Below are 21,785 nucleotides of genomic sequence, written 5' to 3'. Positions count from 1 at the left end.
ATATTTAGAATACAAAGGGAAACAGAATTGGGATTTTTTTCAAGATAGTAATAGCTGCCTTAGCTGATAGGAAATGCTTAAAATCATTTAAAAGAAAGATGGATATATAAGCTTTTGAGGCTTTCATACTTCTTAAATTATATACTCCAATAAAAAACATCTTTTGACTGGACCAGTTAACTTTTTTTCTTTTCTGTGTAAGGCTTAACTTCGTGTTACCATAATTTTATGCATTATCATTTAACTGCTGTAGTCTTAAAACTTGATCTTGCTGGCCGGCGCCATGGCTCACTTGGTTAATCTTCCGCCTGTGGTACCAGCACCCTGGGTTCTAGTCCCAGTTGGGGTGCCGGATTCTGTCCAAGTTGCTCCTCTTCCAGTCCAGCTCTCTGCTGTGGCCCAGGAGGGCAGCGGAGGATGGCCCAAATGCTTGGGCCCTGCACCCGCATGGGAGACCAGGAGGAAGCACCCGGCTCCTGGCTTCGGATTGGCGCGGCGTACCGACCGTAGCGGCTATTAGGGGAGTGAACCAGCGGAAGTAAAACCTTTCTCTCTGTCTCTCTCTCTCTCACTGTAACTCTACCTGTCAAATAAATAAATGTTTTTTTAAAAATAATAATAATTTGTCAGGGGCCGGTGCTGTGACGCAGTGGGTAAAGCCACCACCTGCAGTGCTGGCATACCATGTGGGTGCCAGTTTGAGTCCTGGCTGCTCTCCACTTCTGATCCAGCTCTCTGCTATGCCCTGGGAAAGAGTAGAAGATGGCCCAAATGCCTGGGCCCCTGCACCCGTGTGGGAGACCCAGAGGAAGCTCCTGGTTCTTGGCTCCAGATCAGCCTAGCTTTAGTTGTTGCAGCCATTTGGGGAGTGAAGCAGTGGATGGAAGACCTTTGTCCGTCTCTCTTTCTCTCTGCCTCTGCCTTTTCCTTTGCCTCTGTAAACTCTGCCTTTCAAATAAGTAAATAAATCTTAAAAAAAAAAGTAATAATAACTTCAGGGCAAGCATTCATTGTGTTGGATAAGACACCAGTTGGGATGCCTAGACCCCATATCTGAATGTCTGGGATTGAGACCCAGCTCCACCTCTAATTCTAGCTTCCTAGTTTCCTGTAACTACACCCTGGGAGGTGACAGCTCAGGTAGCTGGGGCCCTGCCAGCACATGGGATGTCTGAATTGAGTTCCCAGATCCTGTCTTCTACCTGGCCTAGCCCTGGTGGTTGTGGGTATTGGGGTGTGAACTAGTGGGTAGAAGCTTACACACTCTGTATCGCAAGTGATTTTTAAAGGATGATTTTCAGAGAGTCCTAATTCTGTTTATGAAATAAAATGTTGTGATAGAAAAATCCTACATTTTTTATAATTGTAATTAGAATCTCTTGTTTTTGCAGAAATAGGAAGGTCGTTGACTATTCACAGTTTCAAGAGTCTGATGATGCAGGTAAGTTTTGTGATTTTAGCACATTTTAAATTGACCAGTACAAGAGTCACCAGCTTAAATATCCAATAATCCTGACACAGGGTGTATTACCTACAGTATTTCCTGCCATTGCAGCAAAACATGTCCTGGAGGGTACTTGTTTTTTCTATAATAAAGTAATAACTAAGATGAGAGTTTACTTTGTGAAACAACTTTGATTTGTGAACTAATTCAAAGAATGGGTGGTCTTAGCTGTAAAAAGTTCTTTAGAGTATATATCCTTAATCCTCTTACTGTTTTCCAGATGCATTTACTGTTTGTTCCCCACCCCTGCCACCAAGATTGGTTGATTGTTTTGAAAGTCAGTTACGGAGAGGCAGAGACAGACAGATCTTCCCTCCACTGGTTCATCTCCAGGTGGCCACAACAGCTGGGGCTTAGCCAGGAACCTCTTCCAGGTCTCCCATGTGGGTGGTGGGGCCCAGACACCTGGGCCATCTTCCTCTGCTTTTCCCACACCGTTAGCAGGGAGCTGGATTGGAACTAGAGCAGCAGGGATATGAACCGCTGGTGTCTGGATGGCGCATTTGCTGGCTATGCCACAAGGCTGCTCCTGTTTTTTTCTTTTTTAATCTAACTTTACTTTAAAAAGATAATATGTATCCTTTGGAAAGATTTGGAAAATGCAGAAAAATTAAATAATGAATAATATGTAATCCTATCTCCCAGAGGTAGTACCAACATTTATTAAATGTGTGCTAAATAGTCAAGGATTGTCCTAAATGTTTTTTTTTTCTTTCTTTATTTTTTTGACAGGCAGAATTAGACAGTGAGAGACAGAGAGACAGAGAGAAAGGTCTTCCTTGCGTTGGTTCACCCCCCAGATGGCTGCTATAGCCGGCGCACTGTGCTGATCAGGAGCCAGGTACTTATCCTGGTCTCCCATGGGGTGCAGGGCCCAAGGACTTGGGCCATCCGCCACTGTACTCCCAGGCCACAGCAGAGAGCTGGACTGGAAGAGGGGCAACTTGGACAGAATCCGGCACCCCAACCGGGACTAGAACCCAGGGTGCCGGCGCCGCAGGCGGAGGATTAGCCTAGTGAGCCGCGGCACTGGCCAAATGTTTATTTTTAATAATTTATTTCTTAGAACATCCTGTTAATGTGGGATGTACTATAATTTAAGGAAACTGAGACATGGGTCTCTTAGCCAGCAAATAGCTTATTTTTTTTTTTTATAAATCTTTTTAAGATTTACTTTTTTGTTTGAAAGGCAGAGACACAGAGAGAAAGTGAGAGGGATTATCCATCTGCTGGCTGACTCCCCAAGTGGCTGCTACGGCTGGGGTCAGGTGCAGGGGCCCAAGTACTTGGGCCATCTTCTGCTGCTTTCCCAAGGGCATCAGCAGGGAGCTGGATGGGAAATAGAGCAGCTGGGACTGAAACCGGTACCCATATGGGATGTCGGCACTGCAGGCAGAGGCTTAACCTACGCCACAGCGGCCCTGCAAATTGCTATTTTAACCTTTTTGTTAACTCCTAGCCTTTTATCTTTCATTGCGTTTAAAAATTTTTTCTACTATTTGAGAGACAGAGAACCATCCACTGCTTTGCTCCCCAGATGCCTGCAGCAGCCAGGGCTAGGCCAGGACAAAGCCTGGGAACTCAATCTGGGTCTCCATTGGTGACATGTACTCAAGTACTTTAACCGGTATGTCCTGCCTCCGAGGTGTTAACAGGAAGCTAGAATTGGAAGCAGAGCTGGGACTAAAACCCAGGCACTCCAGTATGGAATGCAGGTGTCCCAAGTGGTATGTTACCTGCTGTGCCAGACACCTTCACCCTCCTTTTTATTCTTTTAAAATTGTAGTTGAAGGTTTGATACAAAGTTTTTAGTTCTGTTCCCCCATCTTCTTGTACTTTTGAGTATCTTTTTCATGTTACTACAAATTAACTGAAAAATCTTTATTAATGGTTAGGATATTCCATAATGGAATTTATAATGTATCCAGCATTTTAGTAATAGCTGAAGCTCCAGGCTACTTCCAGACACTGTATATAATGTGCAGTACATGATTTTGGAAATAATCACCTTGTAAGGTGGGGTAATTTTCTTTAGTTTTATAAGACTTTAAAAAATGTTTTATTGATCTTATTTATTTGAAGGGAAGAGAAAGTGAGTTTCCATCCCCATATGGCTAAAATGACTGGGGCTGGTCCAGGTCTGAATCAGGGGCCTAGAACATGGGTATTCTCACTGCTTTCCCATATGCATTAGTAGGGAGCTGTATTAGAAGCAGAGTAGCTAGGACTTGAACTGGTGCTCCTATATGACATCCTGGCATTGCCAGTGACAGCTTAGCTCGCTGCACCACAATCCTGTCCCCATACAGGCCTTTTGAAACTAGTATTTTCCTCAAAAGCCAGAGTTTCCAAAGTATGTATTTAATAACTTAGGTTAGAAGTAATTTCCTTGATGATAGCAATTGTGTGTTAGGATTATAAAAGCTTAGGTTGGTTACTTGAAAAAATGTTTGTAATGTAACCTATTAGTATGGAATTTTCAGATAAATATATTGGACCATGTGGAACTCTTACAAATAGAAAGGGTAGGCTATAGAATGATAAGAGATACTTGCTGACATGTAAAAAAATTGGAATATAATGCTGATTGGAGGGTTAATATACAGCAATAGAGGTAAGGTGGTAGGACTAGAATGGTAAAGAATTTTAAAAATGAAAGGGGCAGGCGCCGGCACCGCGGCTCACTAGGCTAATCCTCCGCCTTGCGGCGCCGGCACACTGGGTTCTAGTCCCGGTCGGGGCGCCGGATTCTGTCCTGGTTGCCCCTCTTCCAGGCCAGCTCTCTGCTGTGGCCAGGGAGTGCAGTGGAGGATGGCCCAAGTCCTTGGGCCCTGCACCCCATGGGAGACCAGGAGAAGCACCTGGCTCCTGCCATCGGATCAGCGCGGTGCGCCGGCCGCAGCGCACAGGCTGCAGCGGCCATTGGAGGGTGAACCAACGGCAAAGGAAGACCTTTCTGTCTGTCTGTCTCTCTCACTGTCCACTCTGCCTGTCAAAAAAAAAAAATCTGAAAAAAAAAATGAAAGGGGCAGGCATTTGGCACAGTAGTTATTACTCTGCTTGGGACACCCATATCTCATTTCAGAGAACATGGTTCAAGTGCTTGCTGGGGTATACCCTGTGAGGAAAATCTCTTTATGCATTTGTCTATGTCTAGCCGTCTCTCTCTGTTTTCTCTGCCTTTCAAATTAAATAAAAATAAATAATTTTTTGATGTGAAAGAAACTAAAATCCTGCCCTCATCTTTTTGTGTGGGGTGGTGGTGGTGGTATTGTTTATTTGAAAGATAGAGTAGCAGATCATCTGGTTCAGTCCCAAATGTCTACAACATTCAGGAGCAAGAACTCCATCCAGGTCTCCAAGTGCGTAGCAGGTATCCAAGTATTTGAGCCATCATCTGCTGCCTCCCACAGTGCATATTAGCAGGAAACTGGATCAGAAGTGTAGCAGCCAAGACTTAAATTGTGCTCTGACCACTTAAATAGCATGAAAGGGGTTAAGTGTTGTGGCGCAGCTGATACCCACATCCCATATGCCATATTAGAGTACCTGGGTCAAGTCTCACCTCTGCTTCCAGTCTAGATTCCTGGTAATATGCACCCTCAGAAGCAGTAGATGATGGCCCAGGTACTTGGGCCCCTGAACCCACATGGGAGGCCCAAAAGCAGCTCCGGGTTCCTGACTTGAGCCTGCCCTGGGCTATTGCAGGCATTTGGAGAGTGAACCAGTGGAAAGAAGATTCTCTATATCTCTATCTCTATCTCTCTTTCTCTATATTTGAAAGGTAGAGTTACAGAAAGAGATCTTTGTTGATTCATTCCCCAAATGGCCTCATTGGCCAGGGCTGTACCAGGCCAAAGCCTGGAGCTAGGAACTTCTGGGTTTCCCACGTGGGTGCAGGGGCCAAAGCACTTGGGCCATATTCACTGCTTTCCCAGGCGCATTAGCAGGGAGCTGGATCAGAGGTGAAGCAGCCAGGTCTCAAATCAGTGCCCATGTGGGATGCTGGCATTGCAGGCAGAGGCTTAACCTGCTGCACTACAACACTGGCGTCTTTCTTTCTTTTCTCTCTCATTCTGCCTTTCAAATAAGTAAATAAATAAACTTAAAAACTTAAATAGTATGAGAAATAATTGTCAGTAAGTATAGTGATGATTTTAACATGTAAAAATATAGTTAACTGAACTTGAAGCTTTCTCCATTTAGATGAAGATTATGGAAGAGATTCAGGCCCTCCTGCTAAGAAAATTCGGTCATCTCCCCGAGAAGCTAAAAATAAGAGGCGATCTGGAAAGAATTCACAGGAAGATAGGTAAGAGGCATTATGTTTTGTTCCTGTTTTCACTGTCACTACACTGAAATGAGGGCAGTCTCTGGTCTCTAAACTGTTGGAATCCCCATAGAGATTTGGGAAGTACTTGCCCATTTAATGTCTTGCATATTTCATATTCTCTTAGGCTGTGCTTCTGGTCTAGAGGTTAGCCTCTTTCTAGGCATGATGTTTGCTTAGATTTAATTCTAAATCCGGGCGATCTCTAGGAATGCTTTTGTACTATCTCATTGAACATAAGTGGAAAGATTATTTAAATGTGTCATTTGTTACCTAGTTAGTGTTGACAGTTTCATTGTAGTGATAGCAAAGGAAAGTGAGCTGTCCTGTTTAATCACAAATCACTGACAGAATCAGCCAAAGCTTGTGGGATCTCGAGTTGTGTAGCCTGCTGGGTTTTATTGGCTCATAATCAGTTCTGCTTTGTTTAATAATGTAATCATGTTTGGCTGTTGCTTGCTTTCCATTTTTTAAAATTATAAGTTTACACATTTATGTGCTATAGTGTGACATTTCAATGCATATATATAATATGTGCTGATCAAAAACAGGACAGTCAGCATTTCCCCTTCTCTAACATTATTTTCTGAGTGGAGGTTTGGAGCTGCTTTCTTCTATTTGTTAGTATAATATATACCAGGTTATTGTGAACTACAGTTTCCTCACTGTGCTGTGTAACACTAGGAACTTTTCCTTTGCTCTAACTCTGATTTTTGGTACCCATTATCCAAACTCCTTGTTGTCCCTCATCCCCTCCCAGCCTGTGGTAATCTCCATTCTGTGGTTGCAGGTTTTTCCTTCCCCGTCATGCAGGAGAACAGGTGGTGTTCGTTTTTGTGGGTCTGGCCTACTCAAACTTCACACGGAGTCCTCCAGTTCCATCCATTTTGCTGCAGATGATAGGATGTCCTCTTTTTTATTATTTTTTTAATTTTTAAAGATTTTATTTACTTCAAAGGTAGTTACATGGAGTTGGGGAGAGATCTTCCATCCGCTGATTCACTTGCCCAAATGGCCACAATGGCCTGGGCAGATTCAAGCCAAAGCCAAGAGCCTAGAACTCCGATCCAGATCTCCCACAAGGGTGCAGGGCCCAAGTAATTGGGCCATCTTCACTGCTCTCCCAGGCACATGGGCAAGGAGCTGGATTGAAAGTGGAGCAGCCAGGACTCAAAACTGGTGCCCTTATGGGATGCTGGTGTCACTGGATCCAGTTCAACACACTGCACCACAACATCAGCCCTTCCTTTTTAATTTTCCAGTATATGCATCTATCTGTATCTATCTACGCGCACACACACCACAGTTTCTTTATCCATTCATTTGGTAGTGAACACCTTTTGGTGATTCCAGATCTTGGCTATTGTGAACAGTGCTGCAAAGCACATGGTCTAGTAGGTATCTTTCTGACACATTTGATTTAATTTTGAGTATACCCAGTAGTGGGATGGCTGGATCATATGGCAGCTCTATTTCTTGGTTCCATACTTTTTTCCCTGTGGCTGTACTGATTTACCTTTCCACCAATAGTGTGTGAATTCTCCATAGGCTTGCCAGCCTATGTTACTTTGTTTTTTTTTTAATAACAGATGGGCATTCTAACAGAGATGAGGTGATAGCTCATGGTATGGTTTTCTTTTCCCTTGTTTTACAAACGGATTCATGTGAGTTGTAATTTTAACTATGCTTTTGCCTCAAGTGACCAGGATATTTTAGCTTCTACCTCTGTTTAAGAAGGTGTACGCTCATATTTCTTTCACTTGGTGCGGCACATTTCTAAGACTTTGATGGTGGTGAAGATGATGAGTACTGCCGTTTGAGAATATTACATACCAGCACCTTCCATACATTATCTCTGAATTCTCAGGGCACCTCTGTTAGGTTCAGTGTTGTTAACTTAGAGAAGTTTGGTGATTTAACCAAGATTACCCAGCAGGTGGACAGATTTTGAAATCATGTCTCTTGGACCTCAAAGTCCATACCACTTTGAAATAATACTGTTACAGATGAACAGTTCAGGCCGGCGCCGCGGCTCACTAGGCTAATCCTCCGCCTGCGGCGCCGGCACACCGGGTTCTAGTCCCGGTCGGGGCGCCGGATTCTGTCCCAGTTGCCCCTCTTCCAGGCCAGCTCTCTGCTGTGGCCAGGGAGTGCAGTGGAGGATGGCCCAAGTGCTTGGGCCCTGCACCCCATGGGAGACCAGGAGAAGTACCTGGCTCCTGCCTTCGGATCAGCGTGGTGCGCTGGCCGGAGCGCAGCGTCTGTGGCGGCCATTGGAGGGTGAACCAACAGAAGGAAGACCTTTCTCTCTCTCTCTTCTCTCACTGTCCACTCTGCCTGTCAAAAAAAAAAATGAACAGTTCAAAGAAATGCAATAGTATTTCTCACTAGTTCCTTTAAGAAGCTAAGGACACTCTGTCCTTAATGTGTTATACTATGTGAAGTAACGGTATAACTAGTACTCAAACAGTACTTTATACTTTGTGTTTCTGTGTGGGTGCAAAATGTTCAAATCTTTACTTGGTATATACTAAATGGATCTTCTGTATATAAAGATAATTTAAAATGAATCTTGATGAAGTTGTACTTTAGAAATTTATATTTATTAAATAAAGGTTAAAAATAAATCTTTAAAGAGAAAAAAGAAGCTAAGGGCACTGAAATCACTATTAAATATGTACATTTACCTAGCATGTTTCATTTGCTTATATTGAAAACCTCTGATATTTTCTTTGGTAGAAAATTTTAGAAATGTGGTTTTGAGGAAAAATAATACAAAATTATACTGTTAGGAATTAAGTCTTCCTGAATTTAATAGTTTATCTCTGTTCTGATTTAATACTATTTTTCATTGGGTTCATTTATTATATTTCTCCTAAGAATGAGCTGCTTCATTACATCTCATTGATTTTACTCTCCTAAATGTTAGGAATGATTGAGATGAATACAATTGTTACTGCCACCTGTATTAAGTGTCTTTTGTATTTTATCAGAGCATTGCTATGTTGATTTTCCTGTAAAGTTTCACTTAAATGTTCAGCTTTCACTTGACCCTCCTGTAGTGGTGTTCAAGGATTAATAGTCTCTATAAATACAGTAGGAAGCTAGAGAAAATAGTCTAATTTCTCATCACTGTGTTGGAATTGTGAATTAGATGCCTGTTTTGCATGAAGCCACAGGCTTCAGAATTGATTGCTGATAAAGAAATAGGTTTGGTTATTCCTTTTGCTTAAGATTCTTGGGTTCAGCAATTTGCCCTTTGATGGTGGTCCTAGATTATGGAGAATACCGAAAAGTGATTTCTAGGACCTGCTGTGTAAGAAAGGAGAGACAGTTTTTATTCATGAGTATGGTTATGACTTTAAAAGCTGTTGTTTCAGAACTCTGCCTTGAACTTTGAATCTCCTTGAAACCTTGTAGAGCATTCCCGAGCTCACTTTTATTTTCCTCGTGGTGTGAGGCACATCAGTTTGTTGATGTTACCAATACATAGAAATATTGGGAGCCAAAATTATTGGGAGATAATTGATATGCCTTGATCTTTTAAAACATTTCATTTGTATGTGTGTGTATTTTCATCCTCTGCCTCTATGTATGGAAGACATTTTTCTTAACTAAATACTTTTACTGAATATTCTGTGAGTAAGGTGAGAAATTTTCAGCCTGTGGTAAGATACCTTCTTTATTTCCTTCAAATGTTTAGAAGCAATTTCATTTGGCATCTGTTTGAACATTTAAAAGAACTGGTTTTTGGTGTTCTCAAGTCAGATATCAGCCTGTCTTCATTTAGGCTTTGATCTAAGACTTCTAAATGGCATGTACTTTCTCCCTTTGCCTTACAGTGAGGACTCAGAAGAAAAAGATGTGAAGACCAAGAAGGATGATTCTCATTCAGCAGGTAGTAAACTGTTATTCTTGGGATGGGGGATAGTTCTAGTCACATGTTCTTTAAACACCACAGCAAGTGATCTTATATGCTAGGCACTATTGCAAACACTGGCATTACCAAGATAAGAGATCCCTGTCTTCAAAGAGCCGGTAGCGATTCTCATTAGCTTAGTCTTATGGCTTATTATGGTCACCTGTGAAGCTTTCAAAAACACTTCATTTTGAGCCCTGCCCCAAGATGTTTGCTTCAATAAAAAGTCCAGGTGGGACTTTGGGGCTTTGTTTTGGTTTTAAGTATCTATCTATTATCTTGTATGTAGTCAAAATTCAAAACCTTACCTTATACAGACATCAAACTGAATAGAATAACACATCTATCTCCATATAGTATAATGCTAGGAGAAATGAAGTGTAAAAAAGAGGGAGTGACTGAATTTAACTCTCCTAAAAATCAAGAATTTTGTTCCATATTGCTCCCAGCCAGTTTAGTTTTGACCTAGTTTCCCTTGCCATTACCCTCCTTGAACCCCTTTATTTACTTACTGGTTTTTGTTTTTTTGTTTTTTTGGTTTTTGACAGGCAGAGTTAGACAGTGAGAGAGAGACAGAGAGAAAGGTCTTCCTTTTTCCGTTGGTTCACCCCCCCAAGTGGTTGCTGTGCCAATCCAAAGCCAGGAGCTTCCTCCTGGTCTCCCATGCGGGTGCAAGGCCCAAGGACTTGGGCCATCCTCCACTGCACTACTAGGCCACAGCGGAGAGCTGGATTAGAAGAGGAGCAACCGGGACAGAATCCGGCGCCCCGACTGGGACTAGAACCCGGGGTGCTGGTGCTGCAGGCGGAGGATTAGCCTAGTGAGCCGCTGCACCAGCCTACTTACTGTTTTTAAAAAAGATTTATTTACTTACTTGAAAGGCAGAGTTACAGAGAGAGAAGAGACAACTCTTCCATCTGCTGGTTCAAACGGCCACAGTGGCTAGGGCTAGACCAGGCCAGAGCCAGGGGCTTCTTCTAGGTCTTGCATGTGGGTACAGGGACCACATCTTCCTCGCCTTTGCCAGCCATATTAGCAGGGAGCTAGATTGGAAGTGGAACAGCCGGTGCTGCAGGCCACAGCTTAACCTGCTGCACCACAGCTCAGGCTCCTGGAGCTCTGGTAGACGAGCTTCTGCTAACTCCAGTCCCCTGAGCTGTTTGTCGTCCTTGCTGTTCAGGCATGCATCTGGCTGTCTGCATGAAACAAAGTACAGTAACCTTTTGTACTACCTAGTGGTCTTGTAGTGATATGATTTATACTTTAACTTGCCTTGTGAACACTAATTTGGATCTCTTACATGTATTCCCTCTTTGAGTGCTTCAAGGTGAATGGCTCTACTAATATTAAGCACAGCTCCTAGCCAGGTAGGTTTAGGGTTAGTAGTGTCATCCAAGGTCAGCTTTATTCTTTGTTTGTCTCTAGATGAGGCTTTTGGCATTGAAAGTGATGACTTGAGCACTGACCGTGGCAGCATTCATGGCCGGGAGTGTTTTCTGAAGAGTGAAAGCTAAACCTTAATATAGAATAAGGAGCCAAAAAGTCCAGGAAAAGGGCTGTAGGTAAAGACTAATAAAAATAACACCTTACTCTAGAGCAACAGACCGGCAGCCTGCCCTTTAGACAAATTTATTCACAAACACAACTAACTGTGTGTTGAAAGCTTTGTTAATCAATAGACTATAATATGTGAAAGTACTTTTTTTTTAATTATTTATTTGAAAGGCAAAGTGACAGAAAGGGAGAGACAGAGAAGAAAGGAATCTATCCACTGATTCATTCCCCAAATGCTTACAACAACCAGGACCAGGCCAGGCTAAAGCCAGTTAGGAACCAAGTAGTTGGGCCTTTATCTGCTGCCTGGCGAGGCCCATTAGCAGGAAGCTGGACTGGAAACCCAAGAGTAGCCGGGACTTGAACCTGCATTCCCATATGGGATACAGGTGTCTCAAGCAGCAGCTTAACCCGCTGTGCCACAACACCTGCCCCCAACGTAACTTAGTAAACTTGTTGAAATGTCTTGAGCTAATTGATCTAAACATGTGTTTTAGAGATTTTTCCCAGTTCCCTCTAACTTCAGTTACAGCTCATTCATTGTAAAGATTAGCAGTTTGACATTCTGGAGCTTATGTGTTTTATGTGTTAGAATAAGATCATTGGAAGATATTCTGTTTTTCTTAGAGTTTATTTATTTTTTTAAAAAGTAGAGGGGCTGGTGTTGTGCCATAATGGGTAAAGCCGCTGCCTGCAGTGTCGGCATCCCATATGGGCTTCGGTTCCAGTCCGGGCTGCTCCACTTCCGATCCAGCTCTCTGCTATGGCCTGGGAAAGCAGTAGAAGATGGCCCAAGTACTTGGGCCCCTGCACCCACATGGGAGACCTGGAAGAAGCTCCTGGCTCCTGGCTTCGCATTGGCCCAGCTCTGGCCATTGTGGCCATCTGGGGAGTGAACCATTGGATGGAAGACCTCTCTCTCTCTCTCTCTCTCTCTCTCTCTGCCTCTCCTCTCTCTATGTGTAACTCTTTCAAATAAATAAGTAAATCTTTAGGGAAAAAAGAAAAAGTAGAGCATCAGAGAGAGAGAAACCAAACAGTCTCCATTCACTAGATCACTCCCCAAATGGCTGCAACAGCTGGGGCTAGGCCAAGCAAAAGCCAGGAACCAGAAACTCCATCCACATCTCCCACATGGGTGGCAGGGGCCCAAGTGCCTGGGCCATCCTCCACCGCCTTCCCTGCACAGTAGGAAACTGCATTGGAAGTGGAGTAGCTGGTTCTCCATATGGAATGCCAACATCACAAACAGTGGCTTAACCTGCTGCACCAATACACCAGCCCCCATTCTTTCTGTTTTCAAGCATTTTTCAAGTTTGGCTACTAAAAGCAGTGGAAATAGTTTTGAATGTAATTACAAAATTTAGGACAAAATAATGATTGAGTTTAAAGGATGTTATAGGAAGCATGTCTTCACACTTTAATTCATCTCCTTGCTTAAAACTACATGCCTAAGTTATTTATATGCATAATGGATACAGTCTTACTTCGCTTCCTTCTTTGTGAACTTTAGCTGTGGGCACTTTTAAAGCTAGAATTTACCCTTGTAGAATGAAATAAACCCTCAGGTTATATCCGATATTTGCTACTGGGTTTGCTTTACAGTCAGCTGTCCAATGCAAAATGCTTTGATCATTGCATCAAAATAACTTTGATATTGTAGAGGACAGTGAAGATGAAAAAGAAGATCACAAAAATGTGCGCCAGCAGCGGCAGGCAGCATCAAAAGCAGCTTCTAAACAGAGAGAGATGCTCATGGAGGACGTGGGCAGTGAGGAAGAACCAGAGGAGGAAGACGAGGCGCCATTCCAGGAGAGTACGTGCAGCCGCCTGTGTGCTTCGGGAGTTTGATTGTGCTTGTTGTTTGTGCCTCTATTCGTCTGGCATTTTCTAGATGCTAAATGTTACAACTAGAACCTTCAAGGCTGATACCCATTAGTACTTTAGAAGGTTCAGAGAGTCTCACGATTGTCCACCATTTGTGTTGAATGACATCTGTGTTCAAGCACAAAATGAACAATGATTAGAGCTACAGTTATGCTAAGTACTGTAATGGAGGTTTGTGTTTTGACCTGCCTCCCACAAAAGGAAATGATGGTAACAGAATTTAGATGCTCCTTAGGTTCAGATTAATTATGTGTTTTTGCTTTGTGTACAAATTTATTGTTTCATTCATTTATAGCTGGACCAAAAATCCAGGTCAGGTCAGTTCATTTGCCTGGTCTCAACCAATACTACTGGGGAACGCTAGTGTAACCACAGGTTATTTGACGGGTTCAGTTTTTATTCAGATTAAGTCATCCCTTTTTGTTTTCAGCCTACTCTTGAAACCGGTTGACGATTGAACTCTCACATGAGATCATGCTATAAACAGCTTGCAGGTGGGCAAGGGACGGCTCCAACCAAACTGTTGGCTCAGTTGCAGATAGAATCCAGTGGTGTTTAACTCTCAAATCTCATCCTCCCACCATTCTTAGCACTCTTTCCCTTTGTTCACTTGGAAGGATATGTACATTAAGTTGGACGTTGAAATTCTTCTTTCCTCTCAGAAGATTCCGGCAGCGATGAAGATTTCCTAATGGAAGACGATGATGATAGTGACTACGGCAGTTCAAAAAAGAAAAACAAAAAGATGGTTAAGAAGTCCAAACCTGAGAGAAAAGAAAAGAAAATGCCTAAACCCAGACTAAAGGCCACAGGTGAGCTTTGCAGAAGTGAAATTCAATGACTGCGGTGGGGCAGGTGTTGCGGCGCAGCGGGTCAGTCCTCTGCTTGGGTGCCCGCATTTCACACTGGAGTGCCCATTCAAGTCCTAGCTGCTCGCCCTGGATTCAGCTTCCTGCCAGTGTGCCCGGGAGGCAGCGGGTGATGACCCACATGGGGGAGACCCACATGGAGTCTCTGGCTTCAGCTTCAGCCTGGCCCAGCCCTGGCTGTGGCAGGCATTTGGGGGAGTAATCCAGCAGATGGATGACCCCTCTCTCTGACATTCTGCCTTTCAAATAAATAAGTAAATTGCTATTTTAAAAATTTTCAAAAACCACTGCTTTCCTCTACAGAAATTCCTCAGGATTGCCCAATATTTAATAGTACTACAAGAAATCTGAGAGGAACCTGTCTTCTACATCTGGAAATGTCATCACATACCAGTCAGGACTCTAGCCCCTCTTAGAGCCTGGTGAACTTCCTCCACTTGGCACCCACTGCCATCCCCAGTGAAGGTTTGGGATGCCCCTTCGTTGTGCCAGCCTAGCTGTTGCTGCCCTTCTTTCCCCATTAGTGTCAGTCCCAGCAGCTGGTGAAGAGTGGAAGTGTGCAAATGCACAGAGCTACAGTAACATGACATTGTGATCTTCGCCCCATCCCCTGTGCCAGCAGAATGAAACCAAACTTTGTGATGTACGTTGATTTTTTTTTTTTTTCCCTGAGCCCTAATGATTTTTGCCAGATGTTCTCCTATATAAGCCCTAGCTTGTTAATTAAATCATACCTCTGGATTTGCTTTTTGTGTAACAGAGCTAATGAGGCAGGTATTGTACAACAGATTAAGCCACTGCCGAACGAGAGAGAGAGAAGGGTCTTCTGTCTGTTGCCAACTCCCCAAATGGCCATAACAGCCAGGCCTGGGCCAGGTCAAAGCCAGGAAACAGGAACTGTTCCTCCCAGTGTACTTTACTCATCACCTGCTGCCTCCCAGGGTCCTCATTACCCTGCAGCTGGATCAGGAGCAGAGGCAGGACTTGAACCAGGCACTCCAGTATGGGATGCAGGTGTCACAGGGGCAGGCTAAGCCACTGTACCACAACACCTGCCCATGTTTTTTTGTCTTTGAGGGGCAGATAGAGAAAGACATAGGCAGGGAGAAGAGAATTCTTCTATCGCTCCCTACGTGCCTACAGTGGCCAAGATTGGGCTGAGCTGAACCAGGAACCAAGAACTCAATCCAGGTCTTCCAATGGGTGGCAGAAACTGAACTACTTGAGCCACCACCACCGTCTGCCACAGGAGCTAGAGCTGGAGCCAGGTGTCCTCGGCTTCTCACATACTCCAGCGTGGGATGTGTGCTTCTTACCCGGCAGCTTAACTTAGTTAGGCTGAAGCCCCACCACTGACCTGCTCCTTGAATGTGAACAGAAATAGCTTCTGTCATAAACCTTGTCAGTTCCTAAGCCCTGAGGAGACCAGGGACTGGTGCAGCAGCAGTTTTGCATGGTGAGCATTCGCTGAGCTGACCTCACCTCGGGGTTGCCACAGCACGCCTGGGAACGCCTGCAGCAGCCTGCGGTCTATGCCTGACTAGCTTAGAGACTGACATGGCGTTCTCTAGGGGCGGGGACACTACAGGGCCGCCTTGGAGTTTAGTCCGTCGGGGTTGTTGTATTTATATTTGATTTTTATGGACTCGTTTGTAGCTGATTCTCCCCGAATGGTTACTTGTTTCTTTTCTTTCAGTGACACCAAGTCCAGTGAAAGGCAAAGGGAAAGTGGGTCGCCCCACAGCTTCCAAGGCATCAAAGGAAAAGACTCCCTCTCCCAAAGAAGAAGATGAGGAACCGGAAAGCCCCCCAGAGAAGAAGACATCTGCAAGCCCCCCGCCCGAAAAATCTGGGGACGAAGGGTCGGAAGATGAAGCCCAGTCTGGGGAGGATTAAAAGTGATGACGGTGTGGGAGAGATTTTATTAAAAAAAGATAAAAAGAGGGGGAAAAAAAAGAGAACCTACTTAAGATAGAACATGGTTTTGGCTATGGCTTGACTCATGGGCTTTCAGTGCTTTTCTCCATTTGTTGACAGTAACATTCTCTCTCTCTCTCTCTCTCTCTCTCTCAGAAAACCATTGTATGTTTAAGTTACCTTTTGGTCCGTCGGTTTTCTCTGCCACCCTGCCCCTTTCCCAATGAAAGCCATGTCAAATTAATCACTGGATTGGCTGCTTCATCTTTTTATTTTGAAAGGAAGGTTTACCACGGTTGTAAAGCAATAAGATTGGAGATAAACACTATGGAAACTGCTCTTTTCTAAATGATCTGAAGTCGAACGTAAGCCAAGAAAAAAAAAGTAGAAAGGTTTTAGCTAAAAATGATGGACTTTTTAAAAAATCAGTTGTCATCTAATCTCGAATTTGTATGTCTATATAAACAGGTATAATTGTCTTTAAAATCATGACTTTACATGTCCCCTGATGAGGCAGGTAGCAGATAGAGATGAATTCTGAATTGTTTCTAAAAGTACTCCTATTTTTTACCTTGGGGGGAGGGTGGGGAGTGGGCTTACCTGACTTTATTCAAGGGTGTGGGTTTTCTTTTTTATTTCATCACTAGTTATCTCAGAGAGACTCGGAGCCAGTGATCTTTTATCTCATTGTAGTCTTTAAGGAGCTTAAATTAAAAAATCAGGGGCCGCCAAAACTGAAATCACTTGATTTCATATTTCATCCTCCAATGGTTCATGTTTTAAAAATATATATATATGTATGTATGTATCCTGTTTTTTTGGATAAAATTTTAACCAAGAATCAAAAGAAAACCCCACCCTAGAATTTAAATGGAAAATAAATCTAGACATCACAATGGATTTCTTCTCAGACTGACAATGTTTAGGTTTTAAGCAAATAAAATTCCAGTTAATGTGAAACTCAGTCACAAATGAGATTTTTCCTTTAGGAAAACAACAAATTATTTTAAGCTGTTAAAGGTATACTCAGATTCCGTGAGAACCATGCTTTGTTTTTATTTGAGGATAGACCATTTTCCGTTTCATACCCCAATCTTACCTTTCTTTATAGATAGAAACATCAGAGGAAGTACATCTCTCCGCTTCCTGCTGCTACGTAGTACCCTGCACACCCTCCCCAGTGCCTCTAAGCTCCAGTATAGGACAGTGTTTTCCTGGCTCTGTTCTTCACCTACTTCCCGTCCTTTCCTTGATGGGAGTGTGTTAAACGCTGCTTCCTTATTATTCAGTTTGCTCTTTTCTTTCTAGTTGGTCCAACCCCTGCTTACTTGCTCATGTTACTTAAAGCAGGAGACTGGGACTCACCAGGACTAGAGAAGCCGTGCATTTTAGGAGCCAACGTGCAGTTGATAACACACTTTACATGCCTTATGAAAGCAGTCAGGGGATCTGTAGGCTTAATCCTCCACATCCTAATACCATGAGCAGATGGAAGCAAGGTTTAGGGGTCCGAGTATGCTAATGTGTTGAAAAATTAGTGAAGTTTAGCTTCTGCCTTTTTCTTTCTCTTTAATCTAGATTTGCTTCCTCAGTATCCTACTTAGGTGGTTTTCTTTCTGTCTTTTAAGTGACAGTGCGTTTTTCTCAGACAATGTGGCTTTCTTGCAGGTTTTCCTAGAACAAAAGATTATTAATTCTGGAATATTTTGACCCTGGTTTTAAGATGCTTTGAAAAACATTCTTACTCTTGATTTTTTTAAAAACACTGTGTGGCAGTGTAAAAGGATAAGTAGGGAGTTTTTAGTCACATGGCCAAAAACACAGGATGTGAACATAGGATGTGGGACTATTACCTTTCATGATGGCTCAGTTTACAGTGGTGGACTTTGTAATGAGGTTGTTGAAGATTATTCTGTTTGCTCCAGTGGGTTTGTCAGGGTTTCTGTTTTTAGCAGGTCTGTGTTCACAGAGTTTTAAAAAAGCCTACCAATGTTTCCACCGTGGGCTTCTTTTTTTTTAGGGGCTGATAATTTTGTCTTACATTCCTAGTAACATTTGGGCTTTTGTTAGGTTCTAGTGTATGAAGATTAAAGGCGAGGGCTCTTTTAAAATTTCAGCCTCAATTTGTGTTTTGTTTTGTGTAACAGCCTCTTTAAGGTGTAACCTGCTCTGACATCTGTTGTCGTATGCGTGCATATGCAGAGGTGAGCGGATCTTCTAGGTTACTGGTATGCATTGGGTTAGTCTTCTTTTTAGGACCCCTTTACAAATTAATTCATTAGATGGAAGGATGTGTTCTGTTTGTAGTAGGCTGGACAGAAGGACCTGTGTGTGTCCATTCTCCCCTCCCCCCCAGGTAAGAAGGCTCTGAATGGCTTTGGTTTCCTCCACAGTTTTTCTTGATGATCTCACATCTTGTCTTCCCCCTCAAAGCTTGCATGCAAATCGGAAGGCAGTTGTGACTCAACTGGAAACAGGTGCTCGGCCGTCAGGCGTGGCAGTGGCAGTGACGTGAGGGCACGCTGTAGCTGAAAGCCCGCCGTGACCGGCCCCGGGCGCCCCCTGACTGAACGTCCTCGCTTTTCCTAGTGTGCCTATGGTGAAATGGCAGTAGCATTCACTGTCTTCTTTTGCAGTGCTCAGGAAGTGGGACATTAACTTTGAAGGTGCTTGTTTGTGTTATCTGAGTTCCCTAGGTTGACTCTGTGCAAAGATCTCGGCAGCTGTGCTGACTGACACTACGTAGATTCTGGTTTCCACGCCCCCCCCCCCCCCCGCCCCTCCGGAGCTGGGCGGCTCTGTCTTCTTCCTTACGTTGCTGCTGCTGCTAGCTCTCCTCACCTCAGATCAGAACTGATGGAGTGTGGGCCCAGAGGATATGTCTTCATTTCCGGCATGGTGGATTTGTCTTGCTTTCTCAGACATCTTCCCTCTTTATGTATCCACTGTGTCTTATTTCATAAAGGAAAATTATGGGTTTGTCATCCTTTAGGGAAGTGATGAAGATTAGTAGTTGAGTTCCCTTGAAAGAGCTTTGATAGTGATTTTTTCACAATAACTGGGTGGCCCCAGCTCAGCCTCAAGCTCAATACTTAATTCTTGGGACTGGTTCATATGGCATTTTCTTACAGAAACCAAATCAGGAGTGAAATTCAAGTTTATAATCACTCTTGTGAATTGAGGATCAGCCAAATGGAAGACTTTATTTTTCTTTCTTAAATCCGTGAACTTTCAAGCAACTACTGGGTCTTAGAAGATAACTGAGTTGTAGAAAGCAAGAGTAGAATTTGGTCCCAAGAGCAAACGGGAAAGCGTCATGAAAGATCATGGCCACCACTGCTGTCGCAGAGGCAGGGCTGGTCGCTGCCCTCCCAGAGGCTGCGTTGAGAACAGAGTGGGACGAAGATGCCTAGCGATGGGTGTCATCGTGTTAGACTGAGATCCTCAAAAGCTAGAACAAGTAATACGCGTTTCCTGCCAAGGGACAGGCACAATCAGAGAAGCTGGTCCCTGAGGTTAGAGAATTGTCTCTCTGTGAGTGGAGCTGTGTTTACCTGAAGAGTGAGTTCCTTGAATATTGGAATTTCAGGCTGTTACAGCGCAGTTTCAGGCTCAGTCCCTTTTCCTTTTGTCTGAGGTAAACTCGATACAACGTGATTCTTTTTTAATCCCAAATCTGTACGTTGCACTTGTTTTCACAGCCTAATTCACAATTCACAGTGGTGCTGACTGTGTAATAACCACTATTGGGAAAAAATCCCATCAACCTGCCTGTTGCCATGCCAATGGAGTGACTGAACTGGTGACATCTGTGTGAGCATGCTTCGTGTGGCTGGTAGAATGCCACCGTGGTGCATACACTTTGTACATCAGGGTGAAGGGAGGGTTTTCTAGATTCTGGGGGGAGGGTAAAATTGGGATGCTTTTGTTCCTTTTTTGATGGGGTGTGGGTACAGTACTCAGTTTATGCCCTAAAATACTATGTATAAAACCCCCTGAAGTATCGTGTGGGTGTGTGTGTGGGTGTGTGTGTTTGTATATGTTTGGCAGTTAAACCTTTGTCTTCTGGAAATTAGTGAATTCCTTCCTTTTTTTCCTCCAGAAGTATTTGTTACAAGATTTGTAAATAAGAGCTCTACTTAGTTTGTTTACCATGAACGTGTTGCAGCAAACCTCACCCAGTTCCTGTAAGATGTAAGGAGACTAAGACTTGCCAGGTTAAGCAGCAGCCAAGTTCTCAGTAATGATCGCCTTGCTTCATCTTTTAGACTTTTCATTTTGTCAGCTATAAATCTCCCAGTCTTCCTTGATTTTCGTCCTTGATCTCTCGTGTTCTGAGCAGGAAGGGTAAAAGAGAGGAAGAGGAACCCGCGAAGTGTGTTGAGGAATCCTTGGGCTGAGACCGACACAGCATCCCTTTCTTCTTACTGCAGTGTTGCTAGATCCATGATCAGACACCAGAGGGTTGGGCATTCTTGCAATACCTTAACAGTGCTGAAATCTGCAGCATGGTACTAAGGAAGTTAAAGTTTGAATGTAACCACTTTATTTAAAAGTTCTTTTCCTTTAATTTAAATGAAATGGGGTTGAAGTGAACATGATTTTGTTGACCATGTTCGTGAATTTTAGATGCAACATGCATTGGTAGAATCGTGTGATGGTCTTTTGTGATACTTAATTTTTACATATCCCAGTCTCTGTAGGTATCTGCATAGACAAAGAAAAAACAAACTCCTGCTTTGCTTTTATTGAAGGGTTTCCAGGACTGCGTGTCGCTCCTGAGCTCTGTTTTAAGTATGTGTATCCTTTGCTTGTATTTTGTATTAAAAAATAAGAAAAAGAAGCCTTTACTGTTGAGCATGTTGGCATTGTCCCCTTTATTTTTTTCTCTCTTGGGGACATTTTGAAGCAAGTTATTCTTTCTGTTCTTTTTTCCTTTTGTAAACTTTTTTTTTGTTTTGTTTAAAAATGGCTTTATAAAAGGGCTTTTACAACCCAGATGTGTGCTCTGTGTACTTCTTGTAATATTTTAAAGCAAATGCGCTCTCCTGCACAGCTGATTACCTTGGCCCATCAGCTGCCCGTACACTCCGACTTTGAGGGGGACCTGTTTCCCAAACAAATGATTGAGAAATTTGAACAGTGGCCATCCTGTTGGAGAAGGGTGTATCCTCTGTCGAAAGTCAGAATTTCAGAGCGTGGCATCAAGAGGCAGTGGATTGACTAGTTTGTGGCTAATTGAGGAAGCACAGGACTGCACACATGGGGATTCCAGTTAGTATTCATCCTCATGTTCATACAAGGTTATGAATGCTGGAGGACAAAGTGGGTTTCAATGATCTTGTAACAAAAGGCAGCATTTACACTAACAAAGTAGACATTTGCGTTCAATTTTAAATGCCCTTGAGAACTACACCGAGTCGTCCTCATGGTTGGGAATCAAATGTTTGCAGAGAGAGCATGGTACAGCTCCGTCGTAAGAGGTGGACTGATGGGGTATGCGGCTTTCCTTCTTTTTGACGTCTTGCCTTGTCAGCCAAAGACTGATTGACATGCAGACTCATATTCTCTCTGAAACTGAATGCTTCGTACACGCCTTGTCTGTCAGTGACTAGCTAGCTTTACATTGATTTCTCATTCATCCCAGGTCAAAGTTGACTTTGGAAGACCATTCACCCTCCACTTACCATGTGCAGATGTTTTGGGATGGCGCTGAATAGTCTGGTGTAAATGAATTTGAAAACGGTCAAGGGGACAAGCACCAGATGCATAGAGGTTTAAGGCTAGCACGTGCCTCAGCTCCTT

At 43.3% G+C, this 21,785-nt stretch overlaps 1 protein-coding gene across 3 annotated transcripts in view; it reads left to right on the top strand.

Moving 5' to 3' along the window:
* NUCKS1 (nuclear casein kinase and cyclin dependent kinase substrate 1) overlaps positions 1 to 20,978 on the top strand; it is a 34,375-nt gene extending 13,397 nt beyond the window's left edge. Inside the window, exons 2-7 of one of the 3 annotated variants that reach the window (XR_016218843.1) lie at positions 1,392 to 1,441; positions 5,711 to 5,816; positions 9,677 to 9,732; positions 12,971 to 13,123; positions 13,812 to 14,006; positions 15,760 to 20,978. Coding sequence is in view for 2 of the 3 variants with exons in the window: in XM_051821243.3 (XP_051677203.1) it covers positions 1,392 to 1,441; positions 5,711 to 5,816; positions 9,677 to 9,732; positions 12,971 to 13,123; positions 13,857 to 14,006; positions 15,760 to 15,959 (715 nt within the window). In the remaining variant the exon portion in view is untranslated. The remainder of the gene's footprint in view (positions 1 to 1,391; positions 1,442 to 5,710; positions 5,817 to 9,676; positions 9,733 to 12,970; positions 13,124 to 13,811; positions 14,007 to 15,759) is intronic. The other 2 variants (XM_051821244.3, XM_051821243.3) reach the window with 2 other exon arrangements.
* The last annotated feature ends 807 nt before the right edge of the window (positions 20,979 to 21,785 follow it).

The sequence above is a fragment of the Oryctolagus cuniculus genome, chromosome 13 (assembly GCF_051225735.1).
Source record: "Oryctolagus cuniculus isolate XC-2025 breed Fujian yellow rabbit chromosome 13, ASM5122573v1, whole genome shotgun sequence".
NCBI classification, from domain to species: Eukaryota; Metazoa; Chordata; class Mammalia; order Lagomorpha; family Leporidae; genus Oryctolagus; species Oryctolagus cuniculus.
The sequence above is the reverse complement of the archived record's forward strand: the minus strand, read 5'-3'. Positions and strand labels throughout refer to the sequence as shown.